General features: G+C 44.3%; 1 protein-coding gene across 4 annotated transcripts in view; it reads left to right on the forward strand.

Annotated features, from left to right (window-relative positions):
* Positions 1–824: 824 nt before the first annotated feature.
* FMNL2 (formin like 2) overlaps positions 825–18703 on the forward strand; it is a 316097-nt gene continuing 298218 nt past the window's right edge. For all 4 annotated transcript variants that reach the window (XM_028830702.2, XM_028830704.2, XM_028830700.2 and 1 more), the window contains exon 1: positions 825–1375. In XM_028830702.2, the coding sequence (XP_028686535.1) occupies positions 1259–1375 (117 nt within the window). In that variant the 5' untranslated portion in view covers positions 825–1258. The remainder of the gene's footprint in view (positions 1376–18703) is intronic.

The raw sequence follows: 18703 nt of genomic DNA on the forward strand, positions 1-18703 counted from the left end.
TCTGTAAGACACCTTGCTCGAGACTGCTGTGAAGGAATAAGAGAGCTGCAGTCAAAGATCATCCCAAAGCCTCCCAGAACACTCTATAATTATATCCATCTCACATGAAACATGGGTGTGTAAATTTTCTCCTTCGCTAGATTGGCAAGTATTCCAGTACAGGGCAAGTCTCTTTTTTTTTCCTTCCACCAAGGAACACAATAACCCATACATAATAGGTGTTTGACAGGTGTTTTTTGTTTTTCTTTTAATTGAATTGAATCCTTACCCAGTTCCCAGGGGCTGACTATATATACCCATAAATTATACATTTGTTTATAGAACATTTCAATCACACCAAAGAACATATATATGGAAGAAAGAACGATGAACAAGCACCCATGGACCCCCCACCGCCACCCCCCCGTTTATGAAACAGGACTTTGCCAATGCTTTTGAAGTTCCTTATTGAACTAGATCTTTCAAAAACAGCAACGATTTTCTGAATTTTAATCAGAAGGCATGCATTCCTTCATTCATTGATTGGATTCCGTCATGGTCAGACCTGCCTACCAAGTGTCAACATGATATACACAATGTAGGTATTCTACTGTTGGGGTGAGGAGGGTCAAAAGTGACATAAGCTATCTCCAGAGACGTACGGATCGCCCTTGCTGCAAATGGCCCCAACTCGGCCTGGCGCTCTGGAGCGGGCGTGGTTTCTGCGCGCGGACACTTTGGGCAGAAACTACGCGTCCCGGCAGTCCTCGGGGCGAGTGGGCGGAGCCGGGCCGGGGGCGGGGGCCGGGCGAGAGGGGGCATTGTGTAGGGGAGCGCGGAGCTGCATTTGTCTGCTGGAGGTGTTAGCCGATCAGGCGCAGCCGTGGCCGGCAAGGGCTGGAAGTGTCAGAGGCGGCCGCGGGCCCGGCAGAAGGCCGAGTAGGAGGAACCACGCGTCGGGGGCCGCGATCTCTAGCAGGGGGCGGTGTGCCAGCGGAGCACCATGCACACAGGCGCCCAGCGCCCCGACTACCCCTCCCGAGGAAAAGAGGCCGGGGCCGCGCTGGGGCGGCGGAGAGCATGAGGGAGGCCGGGGGGCGGCTCGGCTTGGAGCGCTGCTAGGGAGCGGTGCGCGCCGCACACCCGCCTGGGCGCGGCGGAGGGTGGGGAGCCGGGCAGGTCGCGCCTGCAGGCGGGAGCCGACCGCCGGGAGCTGTTCTGATTTCCGACGCGCACGCTAGGGGCCCGGAGCAGCCCCCGGCCCCGGCGCGCCGCCGACATGGGCAACGCGGGGAGCATGGATTCGCAGCAGACCGATTTCAGGGCGCACAACGTGCCTTTGAAGCTGCCGATGCCCGAGCCAGGTGAACTGGAGGAGCGATTTGCCATCGTGCTGGTGAGTGCGCGGCGGCGGCCGGGCGCGGGGACCCGGGGCCCCCGGCCGGGCGGCGCAGCTGACCCCCGCCCCTCCCCTTCGCCCGGTGCCGGGAGCGAGCCTCCATTCCCGTGGGGTAGGCTCCCACTTTCCCCTTTGTGGCCCCCAGCACTCCTCTTCACCCCCCTGGCAGTCTCCCGGGCTCAGCCTCTCGGGGTCCCGTGATGGGGATGGGGGCTCCGGGCGGGCTGCCCAGCCAGCCCCGAACCCATTGTCTGGCTGGAGAGGCACCTCACGGCGCGTGTGCCCGGGAGGTGCGGCGTGGGCGTGAAGGGAAGGTGGCGCGGGCTTGGGAGGAGGAGGCGGCGAGCCGCTTAGGCTTTTTTTTTTTTTTTTTTAAACAAAACAAAACAAAAAACCCTGAGCCCCTGCGGACCATCCCTCGGGCGGCCAGCCCTGGACCTGCGAAGTCCCCGGCAGATGGGGCGCGTGTGGCCGGCCGTAGGCGCCGCGCCGGGCGATGAGCGGAGGCGAACTTGGAGGGCGGACGTCGTGGCTTGGCCAAGGGGAGCTTCCCCGAAAGGGAAAGGGGAGACCCACAGCAGTGCGGCGCCTCGGCCCTTGGAGAGGAGCAGGGGCGTCTGAAACCCAGGCTGGGGAGAACCTCAGCGCGTTCCCTCTAGACTTAAATCTTAAACCACAAAAATGTGCAGTTTTGCGGGGACGTGTTGCGAGCTGTCCTGACTGCACGGGCGACCCCTCCTCTCCTCTTGCACTCCCGGCCAGGTCCCCCGCTCCCTGCTGCATTCCGCTTCTCCCAGCTTTCCAGCTCCTCGAATCCAGGACTCTGAAAACTCCTCTCTTTCTCCCTTTCCTGCTGGGACTGTGTCTGGGCCCCTCCCAGCCGAGGCTTGTGCTGTGAGCTGCAGAGGGTGTGGCGGCTTGCCCCAGCCAGGATCTGGACTGCAGTTGGTCCCCAGACTTCTAGTTTTAGCGTCCCAGCCTCTTCTAAGGGATGTTGGGAGGGACACAGGAGAGATTGGACGCATTCCTATTCCTTACACTTGTACACTTCTCTTTTCCTAGTTGGTTACCTCTAAACTCCGCAAGACTAGGCAGCAAGGGAAACTCGTGATCCGGGCAGCCAACGATTGTGCCTGCCTGCGGGTTTTCTTTTCTTCTTTTGTTTTCATGAAAACTTACAACTTTGGCAGAGGACTCGAGTTCTAGATCAAAAATCGGTTTTCTGAGGTCTGCTCAGCGACAGGACGTTCAAATTGCCTGCCTTCAGGCCTTGAAAAAGGGATGGTTTGGTATGGGAAATGATGTTCTGGATGGCAGGTTAGCTGTGTGCTCTTTAGGAGAACTGAGCTCTCTCTCCCGCCACCTGGAAACTCTGGTGTGGCCGTCGGGGAGATAGATGAGGTTGCTTGGGTTGCTTTGCATCTCCTGTGATCTCCCACAGCTGCTCCCACCGTTGTGCAAGATGGGACATTCAAATGAAACGGCCTAGGCATAATTCTTAAGGCGGCCTGGGTGCATACCTGACCTGCTTTACCAGAGACAAACGTTTTTCTTCAAAACCCTCTTCCTACTAGACATGTGGTTCTTACCTGCTGGCTCTGGCTTTTTTTCCGCCCGACGCTGGCTTTTTTGTTTTTCCATCTATGCTGTGGTGCTCTGTGTGTGTGTGTGTGTGTGTGTGTGTGTGTGTGTGTGTGTGTGTGTCTGAGTGTCTGAATACTTGTGGTGGAGGAGCCAGTGACACAGGGAAACCAGTGCAGCAGCCATAATAATAACAATAATGCAATTAAGTTCTGCTTGACTAAGATAGCTTTTTTTTTTTTTTTTTTGCTTGAGCTTTCAGTTACCCTGCTGATTAATAACACATGGTGTGAATTAATCTTTAGAAAAATGATGTCCCATCATTAACATGGTGGATTTGTGTTCCTGTTAAGGCTAGCAGTTGCAAATATAGTATGTAGACAATTATGATTGTACATCCCAAGCTTCTTGGGGCAGTATTGTTGTGGCTACTTTACTTTGTGTCACTGTTACTGGGTGCAATTCCTTTTAAAATTGTTTACGATATTCTAAGCCTCTCAAACAAGAAACAAAAACAATACCAGTCTGACCTTTTTTTGAGTAGAGACAAAGTTTTTGGGGGACCATGTCAGCTTGGGAACACTCTTCCTAGGGATACATTTGGACTGTTGATGCGTTCCTTCTCCCAAGTCAGCTCCGCTTGCTCTTTGACAATCTGAGAGAGGAGCTGAAACCTTCCAAATCATCTCCATAGGCCAATAGAAGTGCGCAGTGTTGGTGATTTCTCTTGTTTTTTTTCTGGAGTTGTATGTGTGATAATCTCAACTTTGCTTTTCTTTATGAGTTGCTTAAGAAATCAGTTCAAACCATTTAGTTCTCGACATCAAGCTTGAAGGACAAGTTTAGGTGGCAGATTTTTAAGTATGTATGTGGAGGACAATGGAAATCGTGTTGGCATTATTGATACCAGTTCAACTTTCTTGTATAATAAAGATCATATGGGTGTTTTGGGAGGAAAACCAGATAGTAATACTGTACAGAAAAGTGTCCAAGCACCTCATTGTAAGTATGGCTTACATCAATAATTAACAGACTTTTTCAAGCTAGGAAAACAATTCCTCCCAACCTCCAGCTCTAGAATATTTAAGGCCTCAGGGAGAAGTAAATAAAAATTAAAATGACAGGAGTCTATTTTATTTCTTGTTAGGAAAGCCTTAAGAGAGAACAAACCTACTCAGTAACTATCCTCTCCCTCCCCATCAGTTTATATGGGTTAAATTGTGTGAATATAAAAAATTGGTGGGTATGAATGGAAATGAGAGAATAAAAGACTAATGAATTTACAGTAGAGGGGTGAACTTTGAAAAGTAATCTTTTTAATAGAAAAAAATGAGTTAGTGACTAGCAAAAATTGGATCCCAGTCTTAGGAGTTTAATCCTCCCAAGGATAGGCATCTTCAGTATCATTATAGTAATAGTTATAAAACTTCTGTTTAAGGGAAAAGATTACTGTCTTAGTGTATACATTTAACCATTTGCTTCCCTCTACTGACCTTTCAGGTAGAGCTGGAAGGTGAGATACATGTACCTTTGTGTGTGTGTATGTGCAGTGTTTCTGTTATACTCACTCTAACCTATGTATAATTTATATGGAAGTGTTTCATAAATTATAAAGTCAGCCACGTACTTCAATCTTTGTTCTTTGATGTAAGGATGTATATGTTTCATAGGTAATATTAGCCTGTGTTTTTTGGGGGGGTTCTTCACATCTATAATAGCCACGTGGCCCTCCATTGTATTTGTTAACCATTGTCTAATTTTGGGGGTTACATCAAGCTTGTCAACCCACTGCCTGTGGGCTGCATGGGCCCAACACAAATTCATAAACTTTCTTAAAACATTATGAGATTTATTTCGTGATTTTTTTTTTTAAGTTCATCAGCTGTTGTTAGTGTTAATGTATTTTATGTGTGGCCCAAGACAATTCTTCTTCCGATGTGGCCCAGGGAAGCCAAAACATTGGACATCCCTGGGTTACATACACACACCCACCCACAAATACTACCATGTCCTTTATTTTTAAAGATGATGATAAGAAGGTGGTTCTTGGTGGATGTGGTGAACAACTGATGGTTTTTGTCTGAGAATACCTCTTTGTACATTAGACACTCCATAATATTCACTCATTTTTGGCTTGCAATCACTGTTTACAACTTAAAAGGCACACCCTTGGATGCCTTTGTTGAAGAGCTATCCTAAAAATTCTTTTGTTGAGTTTCAGAGGAAAGGACAATTTTTAAGTCTCTGTCTTAGCTGCTGTATCTTATGCAATATCAGGTATCAGGCAGCACTACAAACAGATTTAAAATTATTAGGAAGTAATGGTTTAGGGCAGTATTATCTTATATTTGGTATGAGGAACTGCTTTGGTATCTGATTAATTTGAGTCCATTTCCTTCTCATTCTTTTCCCCCTTGCCCTGAGATTGAATGTGGTCATTTTGTTTTAAGAAGGAGTGGGAACATTTTCTGAGTATCTACTATGAGTAGGCCTTTTACCCGTTCTCATTTAATGCTCATAGTAACTAGTGCTATCAGCAACATTATAGATGCATAAATAATGATTATCTAAGCTGGGCGCGGTGGCTCACACCTATAATCCCAGCACTTTGGGAGGCTGAGGTGAGAGGATCGCTTGAGCCCAGAAATTTGAGACCAGCCTGGGCAACATAGTGAGATCCTGTCTCTATGAAAAAAGAAAACAAAGATTAGCCAGGTGTGGTGGCTTGCACCTGTAGTCCCAGCTACACAAGAGACTGAGGTGGGAGGATCATTTGAGTCCTGGGGGTCGAGGCTGAAGTGAGCCATGTTCGTACCATTGTACTCCAGCCTGGGTGACAAAGTGAGACCACGTCTCAAAAAAGAAAAAGATTACCTAAGTTGCCTAAAATTGTACAGTTATTAAATAACCGATCTGGTCTTTCAGCAGAGATTTGGATCTGTTCCCTGCTCCCTCTGGCCTTTCTTTCATATTATGCTTCCTTAGGCTTAGAACTGGGAAGAAAAAAAGGGCCTGGGACTACCAGTAAAAACTTCCTGTCTGGTTAGTGCAAATTTCCAACTGGATAAAGTTGGCAGAAATTCTTCAGAAGTCACTGAAGTGAGGTGCATTTGAAGTTTCTTCTCTTTAGATGTCAAGCCTTTTGGCATCTTCACTTTGCTCTTCCATTTTCAAGCATGGAGTTAAAAATTGATCTGGCCCAAAAAGGTACTCTTCAGTTTTTCTTTTCAAGGCAGATTTGAAATACCTTGGTTGAAAAGTTTGTTCTCCAAATCAGAAGGAATAGACAACCTGTCAATGCAACGCATATACTCCATATATAATTACCTGTGAAAAGGAAAGGAAGGTCAAGTTGTGTTTGTTTTTTTTCTTGAGATGGAGTCTTGCTCTGTCACCCAGGCTGGAATGCAGTGGTGCAATATTGGCTCACTGCAACCTCTGCCACCCGGGTTCAAGCAATTCTCCTGCCTCAGCCTCCTGAGTAGCTGGGATTACAGGTGTGTGCTACCATGCCCGGCTAATTTTTGTATTTTTAGTAGAGATGGGGTTTCAGCATCTTGGCCACGCTGGTCTTGAACTCCTGACCTCGTGATCCACCTGCCTCAGCCTACCAAAGTGCTAGGATTACAGACATGAACCACTGTGCCCCGCTGGAAGGTCAAGTTTTAGCGTTTAAGTTTATTTCCCGCTGCAAGGCGTTGCTCCCTTTCAGCCACTTCAAGGAGAACACTTGCCATGAAGTCTGTTGAGCAGATGGGTGGGTGGGAGTGTAGTGAGGCCATCGGATGCTGCTGATTTGTTTTCTCACATTCTTTCTCCTGTTGTGAGGGAAAGAGAGTATGGGAGAGGGGCGGTGGAGTGTTGTCACGTTGAGCCATTACAGTTTCACCCTAGGCAGTAACTCCCTGAGCTGTTTTATTCTCCTAAGTGGGAATATATGGTTAGGGCTGTATCATGATCAGGATACATTTTTTCCTCCTAATAATACCAGTAAAAACTGTGACAATATATTGGGGTGTCTAGGATAGAAGTTGATCAAATGCAAATATTTGGCTCCAGGAAGAGACTGGCAACAGTGTAAAGTGATGAAATTTGGGGAGCGATGGTATGCGTGGCCTTAAATCCCTAAGTGATAAGAAGTACTTTTGCTTGTGGCCTCTCATTTAGCATTGGCCTGGGAGGCAGGAGACCTAGTTTCTAGAATCATATTTGCTGCACCAACTTGGACAAGTTAAACTCTTTCCTCTGGCCCTTGGTTTTCCTCCTTTGTGAGTAGGAATAGAATTTGGCACAATTGTTAGTATAGTCGTGAGATGATGGAAATCATAACACTCGAAAGCATAAAATTTCCAGAACATAATACATTGTGATTCATTAGTTGACGTTGGCTTTTGAAGAGCTTTCAGGTGGAAATGTGTGTAGGGGTGTTCTGTGTGGTCTAAAGAGGAGAATTCCCCAGGGTCAGTGACTGAAAGTCATATGAGCATAGGGAAAAATATTCTAACACATAGAGTTGTTGAAAATGGATGGTGCGTTCTCCATTAAAGTTATTCAGATAATCTGTGTGAAAAACACTGGTGACTGGAAGGCCCTGTCCAGCCCAAGACGATAGGAAGTACATTATTGGCTTGAAAGTTACCCTCTTTGAGGTGAGTCTGCCACTTGCAGGTCCTAGACATAGAATTATAGCCCCTGAGAGTGGGGGAAGATCTCCTGGTAGGTCCTTCTTGGGCTCAAAGAAGAAAAGGATAAGTATGTGCTGATGTTTGTTCTGGAAATTCATTTGACTTTGAGAACTGTTGCCTAAAGGGTTTGGTCTTAATGAACAGTGCTCTTCTTTTCATATTTAGAGCTTGGGGAATAGGGACAAGGTAAAGTGGGCTCTCTAGCCCTCAGGTTTAAGCAAGTAATAGATGTCAAAAAAGCAGATAATACAAGAAGCACTGATTATGGATGATTGCCCCTCCTTTGCAAGAGGGCGCTGTAACTGGAATCCTTTTAGGAACAAAGCATTGAATCCTTAGAAGGAACAGCCTAGAGGAGCTTAGGAGGGAATGTGAGTTACAAGCTATACGGTTGCTTGGCAGATCTCGTCTTGTAGAGCAACTCTTTATGGAGTGCCACCCCATCCTGCAGATAACAAGAAGTGTGTCCCCAGGCTTTGGAGTCATGGTTCCTTAGAGAGCCTTCATGTACCGTCTTAGTTCTCACCTACTTGAACACTGGGGACAGAGATAGCTCATTTCTTGTCTTCCCTTTAGAATTCCAGCTGTTCATACTGCAGGGTGATCTTCCTCGCTCTTTCCCAGTGACCCCCTCCTCCTTTCCAGAAACCTGTCTTTCAACATAACAGCAAGGACTATGCAGTTTCCAACTGATAGGATATAATTTGGAAGCATTGTCTAAGGGAAGAGCTGTTAGGTTGGAGAGCTGCCTCTTGAACTGGGATTTCAACCAAGGCCCGCAGATGTGGACCAGACGGGCTTGGAATTCTGAAATTGGGCAACACTTAGCCCTGTTTACCAGGTATGATGATGTTCAATGTTGACACATAAAAAATGTACTTTCTTTTCACTCTCTTAAAAAACAAACAGAAAAACATGACCATCAGTGTTCACTGGTAGGCACTTAACACAAACTCTGTATGATTTCTAGTCTTGTATAGTTTCTAGGACAAACTTCCTATAGTTTCTGTGATTCCATGATCTTCAGTGTTCTTGTGTAGCTTGTAACTGACTTTGGTGACTCTTGTTTCACATGTAACCTTAGTCCACTTTTTTCTTTGCAGAAGTTCTGAGGCATTTGTAAGCCCCTATAACTACATTGCCACAGAAGCTGAAAGCCTTGAGGTGTTTAGACCCTGTTATCTCCAGAAGTAATCTCACTAGACTGACTTCTGTAATCTCACTTGACTTATTTCTTCATCATTTTGGGAATGATGTCAAATATCAAATAGTTCTTTTTTTTTTTTTGTTTTGAGACGGATTCTCTTTCTGTCACCCAGGCTGGTGTACAGTGACGTGATCTCAGCTCACCGCAACCTCTGCCTCCTGGGTTCAAGCGATCCTCCTGCCTGAGCCTCCTGAGTAGCTGGGATTACAGGCATGCACCACCACGCCTGGCTAGTTTTTGTACTTTTAGTAGAGGTGGGCTTTCACCATGTTGGCCAGGCTGGTCTTGAACTCCTGACCTCAAATGATCCACCCGCTTTGGCCTCTCAAAGTGCTGGGATTACAGGCATGAGCCACCACAGCCAGTTTAAATAGTTCACATTTTTGACCTTGTGCCTGGTGCTGGGACACTAAAGTGTGACTGGTGGTGCTTTTAAATAACACATCTCACTAGTCTCAAGTCCTGCCTTGATTGAGGGTTTGCTCAGGGACCTGACTTCCTTTCCTTGTTTTTTTTTCTCTCTGTGGAAGTTTGGCAGAACACCTTATTTAAGGTAGGATAAGGGTATTGGTAAGTTAAAGTAGTGGTTCTCAAACTTGGTTGTGCATTGACATCACTTGGGGAGCTTCAAAAAGTACAAGTGGGCCAGGTACAGTGGCTCATGCCTGTAATCCCAGTACTTTGGGAGGCCAAGACAGGAGGATCGCTTGAGGCCAGGAGTCCTAGACCAGCCTGGAGCAACATAGCAAGACCTATCTCTACTACTAATGAAAATTAGCCAGGTGTGGTGATGCACGCCTGTAGTCCCAGCTTACCTGGGAGGCTGAAGCAGGAGGATTGCTTGAGCCCAGAAATTTGAGGTTGCAGTGAGCTGTGATTAACGCCACTGCATTCCAGTCTGGGCAACAGTGCAAGACTGTCTCTAAAAAAAACAAAACAAAAACAAAACAACAACAAAAAACAAACCCACATTTGCCTGGGTGCCACTCCCAGAAATTCTGATAAATTTGTCTGGAATGTGACCTGGGTATCATTTTTTAAAAAAAGCTCCCTAGGAGTTTTGAATGTGCAGCCAAGGTTGATAGCCACTGTGCTAGATGTTTTTCCCCTTTTTCTTCCTAACACAAGGACCAAGCATATGAGTTAAAACCAGCAGAAAACAAGATAGTGAGTGTAACAGAAGAGGGCTTGTTTAAGAAGTTAAAAAAAAGTTGGAGAGATTAGGCAAAACTGAGAAGGTTGAGAAGAGTTAAAAAAACTAGACATTCGATTCGACTAAAAGCTGTGAGATGAAAAAATACAGAAGAAAAGGATCAAATCCTGTTGAATGGTAGAGAGACTTTATTTAACTATTTAAGAAATGTCCACCAAATTATCATAATGAACATTTGTGAGAAAATTCTATACATATTGTATAAGATTGAGCAGTGACCTAGAGGTATACTTCTGGAGTAGAACAATCAATAAATCAATTGCATTTTTGCTTAGGCCTCTATTCTGCAGCCTAATTGTTTGTTGGTTCAATGCAGGCCTTTTGCTTTGATCTCTGGTTTTACCACTTACAAAGACTTGATGAGCTTGGCTTCCTGTAGTGAAATTCAAATACACTTGTGAAATGTAAACAACATTCATTTATTAAGAATCCTATAATCAAGGCAAATTGGCATGCTTATATAAGCAATTAGCCTTGAGAATAGAAAGATAAATAGGATGCTAGGTCAAGAATGAGCTGATTGTTCTCAATGCAAGACTCTAGTTATTTCTTTATTCATTATAACATAAGCAAATAGACATTCCTCTTATTCATAATTTTTAGCATTTGTGGTTTGGGGTTTGAGGACAGGATATGTGGTTTTCTGGAACTGAAAGGATAGTAGCAATTATTGTTTTGTTTTCATTTAGAAATATAAATCAATCTTATAAGGAACTGTAGGTAGTTGATTTATGATTAGATAAAACTTTCTAGTAATAGGGAACAGGGCAAGAGAAGGTATGGATTTAGATGGGAATAGTAAAGGATAATAGTTTTATTTTGGTGGGGAAGGTAAAGAAGATGACAATTTTACAGTGGCAGAAAGATTAAAAATAGTCTCATCTGCCCTCATTGAATAAATTGAATAAAAAAGGAATAACTTTTTTTTTTAAATTGGCATAGAAGGAAGCAGTATGATAACTAATAGCAGGAGAAGTTGGATATGTCATGATCAGATTTGCACCATGGCAACACTCAGTTTTGGCCAGTGAGTTCAGTACTGCTGACTGTCTTAGTTGTGAAAGCTAGAGACCTGAAATGCAAAGGCAGTGAATTGGGTGAATAGCTTTGTTAGGTTCAGTTCTGGCCCTTTCATTCCCTGATATGGTCAGCTTTGTTGTTCTTCCGAAGAAATTTTCTCTTTGGTGACAATGGAGTATCTTGACTAATCAGGGTTCTTTATTCCCAAGGACTTCTGACTGGTGAACCTAGGAAGCCAAATGTCTTGGGACCAGGATGCCATAAACTTGGATTCCCTGGGCCTTACCGTAAAGTCACTCTACTGCCAACTAATTCGGCCATCCAGATGTGAACCTGGAGAGGCCATTTAGAACTGTGTGGCCTCCTGGGCTTGTGCAGCCCTTTCCCTTGCCAGTGTTTAGACCCTCCAATGGCCTTTTATAACAGAATGTTTGGTTTGGTTCTCAGGGTCCGCTTTTTGGAAAGCATTATTTGGCTTAGAAATCTCCAGATTGGGCCAGGTGCGGTGGCTCAAGCCTGTAATCCCAGCACTTTGGGAGGCCGAGACGGGCGGATCACGAGGTCAGGAGATCGAGACCATCCTGGCTAACACAGTGAAACCCCGTCTCTATTAAAAAAAATACAAAAAACTAGCCGGGTGAGGTGGCGGGCGCCTGTACTCCCAGCTACTCAGGAGGGCGAGGCAGGAGAATGGCGTAAACCCGGGAGGCGGAGCTTGCAGTGAGCCGAGATCCGGCCACTGCACTTCAGCCTGGGTGACAGAGCAAGACTCTGTCTCAAAAAAAAAAAAAAAAAAAAAAAAGAAATCTCCAGATCATTTGTGAATTTACCAGGTCTCATTTCTCATTAAACAATTCTTTAACATTAAACACTTATACTTTTTTCTTCTGTTTTTTTTTTTTTCTTTTTAGATGGAGTCTTGCTCTGTTGCCCACACTGGAGTGCAGTGACACAATCTTGGCTCACTGCAACTTCCACCTCCTGGGTTCAAGCAATTCTCCTGCCTCAGCCTCCAGAGTAGCTGGGATTACAGGTACATGCCTCCATGTCCGGCTAATTTTTGTATTTGTAGTATAGACGGGGTGTCACCATGTTGCCCAGGCTGTTCTTGAACTCCCAACCTCAGGTGATCCTCCCACCTCAGCCTCCCAAAGTGCTGGGACTACAGGCATGAGTACCGCACCCGACCTATACTTTTGTTATTTCACCAGTAATTATCAGAAGTTCTGGCAGGCTATGGTGGCTCACATCTGTAATCCCAGTGCTTTGGGAGGCTGAGGTGGGAGGATCTCTTGAGGCCGGGAGTTCGAGATCAGCCTGGGCAACAGCAAGATCCTGTGTCTATGAAAATTAAAAAAAAAAAAGATAGCTGACTTAGTGGCACACTCCCTGTAGTCCTAGCTACTTGGGAGGCTGAGGTGGAAGAATTGCTTGAGCCCAGCAGTTTGAGGCTGAAGTGAGCTGTGATCATGCCACTGTACTCCAGGCTGGGTGACAAAGTAAGATACCCTATCTCTAACTACAAAAAACGTTCTACGATTGATTTCCTCTGATGTTTCTAATGATAATGGAGAAATTTAAAAATTCTTTCTTCGTCGTTTTTTAGAATGACATTGCCTGATCCTCCTTTAAAAAAATCTTTTCATGGCCAGGCACGGTGGCCTAGACCAGGCGCCATGGCTCATGCCTGTAATCCCAGCACTTTGGGAGGCTGAGGTGGGCAGATCACAAGGTCAGGAGTTCGAGACCAGCCTGGCCAACATGGTGAAACCCCGTATCTACTAAAGATACAAAAAATTAGCCGGGCACAGTGGCACGTACCTGTATTCCCAGCTACTTGGGAGGCTGAGGTAGGAGAATAGCTTGAACCTGGGAGGCGGAGGTTGCAGTGAGCCGAGATCACACTATAGCACTCCAGCTTGGGCGACAGGACGATAGTCCACCTCAAAAAAAAAAAAAAAAAAAAATCTTTTCACAAAACAAACACAGTTGCAACCAACTCCCAGATCAGGAATCAGAATCCCTCCCTCTTGTTCTTCAGTGGTGGTGAGACTTGGCTTCTGGTCTCCCAGCCACAGTTACTGCTCACCTGAACTTACTTTCTCAGTGGTCACACTTCATGTGGAAGAGAGTCGGCCACAGGATTGTACCTTGTGGTCTGACTCCAAGTGACTCTAACCATGAGGTTTCCACCACTTCCTTTGAGAGTGTTTCTAGTCCAAGGAGGCCTGAATATTAGGAAATACTGACATAGCAGCATTTTCCTGTTGCTTTTAATTATATCATTGATCACCTTAATGGTATTTTTGTTTGTGTGTGTAGTATCCCTGCTTTTCATAATACTGGGAAGAGGATATTTTGATTTGTGTTCCCAAAGTAAAGCATGAATGGGGAGGGATGGCCACAATGAAAATGAGCATTTGAAATTTTGGGCATTAATACTTGGAATTACGGACATGTAGGTACAAAATTTATGTACTCCTTCTCAAGCTTAAGTTCTGGCCTTTAGCTTTTGTTATCTTTCTTGATGACTTTTGAAATATTAAAAGGTATAAGATTGTGAATTTCATGTTCTGGTTCAGTTTCCCATCACAACTGTATTGTGTTATTCCAGACGTTATTAATAGATAAAATTTGAGGGGTTCATGGCCATGTTTGTTGGTCTCCCTTCCTTTCCCCCCTCTGTAACTCCTGTATCCCTCACAGCCTTCTTCCTGAAGCCAGCTGCAATGTGACCTGACCCATCTCTCTCCTCTTCTGTTTCTTTACAAGTGCCTAACTTGGAGTTTTCTTGTTTTGTTTTTTTCCTTTCTTTCTTTCTTTTTTAAATTCCTGTCCCCAGATTAGACCTATGCTTTCTCTCCTTTGTATTTTTTTCCCGGTGATTCCCCTGCATAGCATGGGCTCCCTTTGCTTCTCTGCTTACTGAAACTATACCAGCCTTCAAAGTTTTCTACAATCCCACTTTTTCCAAGGGTCTTTACAGGCCCACGTTAGCTTGGGGGTGATGAGAAAAACAACTCTCCTTACTTTGATTGCTTTGTGGTATGAATTATCCCTTACTCATGAGGCACTTGATTAAATATCACTTTGAGTAAGTTCTGATTGTAAAATAGGGAGATGCTTTCATGTGTAGCTTTGTAGTTACTTATTACATTCTTAGCGTCTTAGTTTCACCTGCCAGTTCACACTGTGGGCTCCTGAAAGGCAAGGATCATGTCTTACAGGGTCTGACAGCTTTTACTTATCTTAGCCTTGGGAGGGGTCCCAGCAAATGATTGCTGACTTGAGAAGAGAACAGTGCCCACTGAAAGAGGACTGGGAATTGGAGTGGCTGCTCTGGAAACCTATGTAACTGACCACACCAGGCTATTAATTGCACATAACTTGCCTTTGTGTTGAAATGACACTTGGTCATAGATTCTTATTCATCTTGGTATTCCCCTTATCACTTGACTGCGGTAGGTGTCGAAGAATACGAAACATTCAGAGACAACAAGTTGGCATCATGCTTCCCTGATTCCTTGTGAATTAGCAGAAGAGGAGGAGGGCAGTTTATATTGTTTTTGTTGGAGTGAGATAAGTTAAAATGGGCAGCGTTCTTTATTTTGGCATGTTAGTGCCTTGCTCTTTGCAGAGTGCTCTCCAATTTCTTCTGTGCTTCTAAGGGTTTTAAATAAATGAGACAAATAGCGCATGAGACTGGATGGCTTGAAGTTATGTAAGAAGGTGGTGAAGTTTGTGGTCCAGTCCTAGGTCTTCATACTAAAACTCCAGGGTGCAGTCCACTGTAAACTAATGATGTTTATGAATTCTCTCGAGTTTTGTTAGGTGCTTTATATGCATTGTCCTTGATGCTCATGACGGCTTTTCCAGGGAGCTATTGTCTTTTACTAATGAGACAATGGGCTGAGGGTGTTAAGGTGGCCACTACGCTATCATAGGGGCAGGGTTTGAATCCAGGCCTGCCTCAGAGAGCCTGCTTCTTTCTACTGCACTACACTATTATGTTTTCTGAGTTAGCTATAAGGTGTCATTAAATGTATGCTTCTTGTTCGTTCTTCACATACCCTCTGTACTAAACTCATTAATTCATACAATAACCGCCTGAATGAGTCCAACTTGCGTTATATGCTGCAGAATCTGACCTTAATCTCAAGGGACTCAGGATGTAGCTGGGGAAACAAGCAACAATAAGCAACCCAAAGAGCTTCATAGTCAGTATAGATATAGATATGCTAAGGGTTTGGAGGGAAGATGCCTTTTCTGAGTTTTGAGTGTTCAGAAAATATTTCCTGGGAATAGGAAGTAGGTGAGATTCTAGCTCAGTACCAACCGCTGCTGGGCTGCACTTTTCATTCTACCTTGTGGGTTTTTGCTCCTTTGGTGCTTATATACTTTATTTAGACAGTCCAAAAAATATTTATTGAGCACTTACTGTGTGCCAGGCAGTGTTGTAGGCACTGGAGGATGCTGTACTGAGTGGTACCGATTAAACGTCTGCTCCCAAGGAATTTACATTTTAATGGGAGGGTGCAGAGGGGGAAGCCAGACATGAAGGGGATGCACAGGTACAGAAATGGAGCATTTAGATGGTGGAGAGTGCCATGAGGAGAATAAAATGGGATATGTGAAGTGGTGTCATCCCGATAAGGTCTGAGTGAGGAGGAGCAGGCAGCCATTGTGATCAGGTAGGAGCCCTCAGGAGGGAGGAGTAGCCAGAGTGCGATTTGTTTCTCCCTTTGCTGGTCCAGGAGCAGTTTCCAGAGACCCTGGAGCAAATGAAGGGTCATTCCACAGCATATGGGATGTACTTAGCCCAGACATGGGATGTACTCAGTCCCAACAGTGCCCGTGGGACAGACTCAAGGTAGAGGCTCAGGAGTCTGTCCCCTCACTCTGTTGTTGATAACAGAGCCATTTCTTGTAGGTGGCTTTGGGTAGCCAGAGTTCTGCTTCTTGTTAAATTCAGGTGATTTTCTAAGAAATGAGTATTTTAGAATTGCCATTGTTCTAGACCCATGGGACACACTGTTTGAGAATGGACTGTTTGATCAGTGTGAGCTGTGCCCTAAATGCAAGCCCTCTGAAGGCCAATACTTAGAATGACTTTCTTTGTCTGCTTGAAGCTATAGGTTGACCTGGGGCAGACTTTATTGCTGTTAACTTGCTACTAGCTTATAGCTCAGATTCTTTCCCTCTTTTTCTTTTTTTATATTTCCTTTACAAAATTATTGTATTTTAAGGGGCACAAAGAAGCCTGGGCACGGTGGCTCACACCTGTAATCCCATCACTTTGAGAGGCCGAGGTGGGCCAATCACTTGAGGTCAGGACTTTGAGACTAGCCTGGCCAACACGGTGAAGCCCTGTCTCTATTACAAATACAAAAATCAGCTGGGTATGGTGGCGTGTACTTGTAGTCCCAGCTACTTGGGAGGCTGAGGCAGGAGAATCATTTGAACCTGGGAGGTAGAGGCTGCAGTGAGCCGAGATTGCGCCATTGCACCCCAGCCTGGGTAACAGAGTGAGACTCTGTCTCAAAAATAATTGAGTTCTAAATTTAACAATTCTAAAGTTAAAAATAAGGTGAAAGTTGGGTATGGTTAAAATTATCCCGAACAAACCTGAAGTTGCCCATGAAAGTACAACATGTTCAATTCTGTAGTGAAACAACCCTAGAAAGCAGTTATTATTTCTTTTAAATTTTACTGTAAGTTCTAGGATACATGTGCAGAACGTGCAGGTTTGTTACATAGGTATACATGCCATGGTTTGCTGCACCCATCAACCTGTCTTCTAGGTTTTAAGCCCTGCATGCATTAGGTATTTGTCCTAATGCTCTCCCTCCCCTTCCCCCTCAACCTGCGAAAGGTTCTGGTGTGTAATGTTCCCCTCCCTGTGTCCATGTGTTCTCATTGTTCAACCCCGACTTATGAGTGAGAACATGTGGTGTTTGGTTTTCTGTTCCTGTGTTTGCTGAGGATGATGGATTCCAGCTGCATCCATGTCCCTGCAAAGGACATGAACTCATCCTTTTTTATGGCTGCATAGTATTCCATGGTGTATATGTGCCATTTTCTTTATCCAGCCTATCTCTGACGGGCATTTGAGTAGGTTCCAAGTCTTTGCTATTGTAAATAGCCAAGTAAACATACGTGTGCATGTGTCTTTATAATAGAATGATTTATAATCTTTTGGGTATATACCCAGTAATGGGATTGCTGGGTCAAATGGTATTTCTGGTTCTAGATCCTTGAGGAATCGCCACACTGTCTTCCACAATGATTGAACTAATTTACACTCCCATCGACAGTGTAAAAGTGTTCTTATTTCTTCACAACCTCACCAGCATCTACTGTTTCCTGACTTTAATAATCGCCATTCTAACTGGCATGAGGTACTGTCTCATTGTGGTTTTGATTTGCATTTCTCTAATGACCAGTGATAATGAGCTCCTAGAAAGCAATTCTTATGAGTGTTAAAGTTTGAGAACCTTTAAGCATGATTAAAGGAGAAGCCACAAAAGAAAAGTGGGCAATTCTGACTTAGAACTTTCAGACCTCTAGCAGTGACTGGAGGATGGGTAGGAATTTTGATATCTTCCTGCTTGCCAGTAGGTTTACACAATTCAAGATCAGAATAAGTCTTTAAATACATGTTAGTGGCTTTGTTTATTGTGAGGATTTTAAGGCAGCCCTAACGTGGGTTTAAATGTGGATTTCATGCATGTTAGTAATAATACAATATAGGTCACTTGTGTATTTCTTTAATCATTTCAGTAAACACGAGTGGTAGCTTAGGAAACCCGAAAGGTAGGTATGTCCCTGTCTCATATGTGAGAAACTCAGGATTAGGGAAGTTAAAAATCTTACTTGAGAATACATATTTCTAGTAGGTAATAAAGCTGAAAATCAAATTTCTCAACTCAAAAGCTGTGCTCCTGACATTCTGTTTTGACTTCCAGTGCAAAAATATTATGTAAATATAAGCTATATGTATAATAAATATAAATGTTTCAAAGCAAATTGAAAGCTCTGTGATGGCAAACTCATCATCTTTTCAGTCTGTGTTCATTTTGTTATATACCCAGAACCAACAGTAACTACATATCCTTCAGAAAAATTAAAGATAAAATGAGAACTGGATGAATAAAGCCACTGTTCACTATTGAAATAGTAAAGGCCAAGTAAGCTTGTGATCAAATCGTTTTTTTTTTTTTTTCTAGTAACAGTTGTCCTCTGAAGGCTTTCTGAAGGCTCTCTTTCAGACAACTGTCTCTGAACCTTTGTTTTTTTAAATGTCCCTAGTAAAATGGCTGTGTTGTTACAGCTTGAAGGCTGTGTGGTAAGCCTTTTGCTCAGCCCTCAGTGATAACCCATAGACTTGGGCTTCCACGTGAGAAGAACAACCATTATGATATTGTGTTAGTAGGCCCTTGTGTTGGAGAGTGCTTATTTTTAAAAAAAACAAATGCCATATGATCTTATTTCTGTTTAACCAATGTTTTGCTTGAGTGTACCAAGCAAGGCTTCTTGAGATGCTGGGACACAAAGGTGAATTTTATTTTCCCTTTTGCCTTTGAGTAGTTAACTGCCTAGCAGATGAGGTACTGGAGGCT

This window comes from Macaca mulatta, chromosome 12 (assembly GCF_049350105.2).
Source record: "Macaca mulatta isolate MMU2019108-1 chromosome 12, T2T-MMU8v2.0, whole genome shotgun sequence".
Taxonomy (NCBI): domain Eukaryota; kingdom Metazoa; phylum Chordata; class Mammalia; order Primates; family Cercopithecidae; genus Macaca; species Macaca mulatta.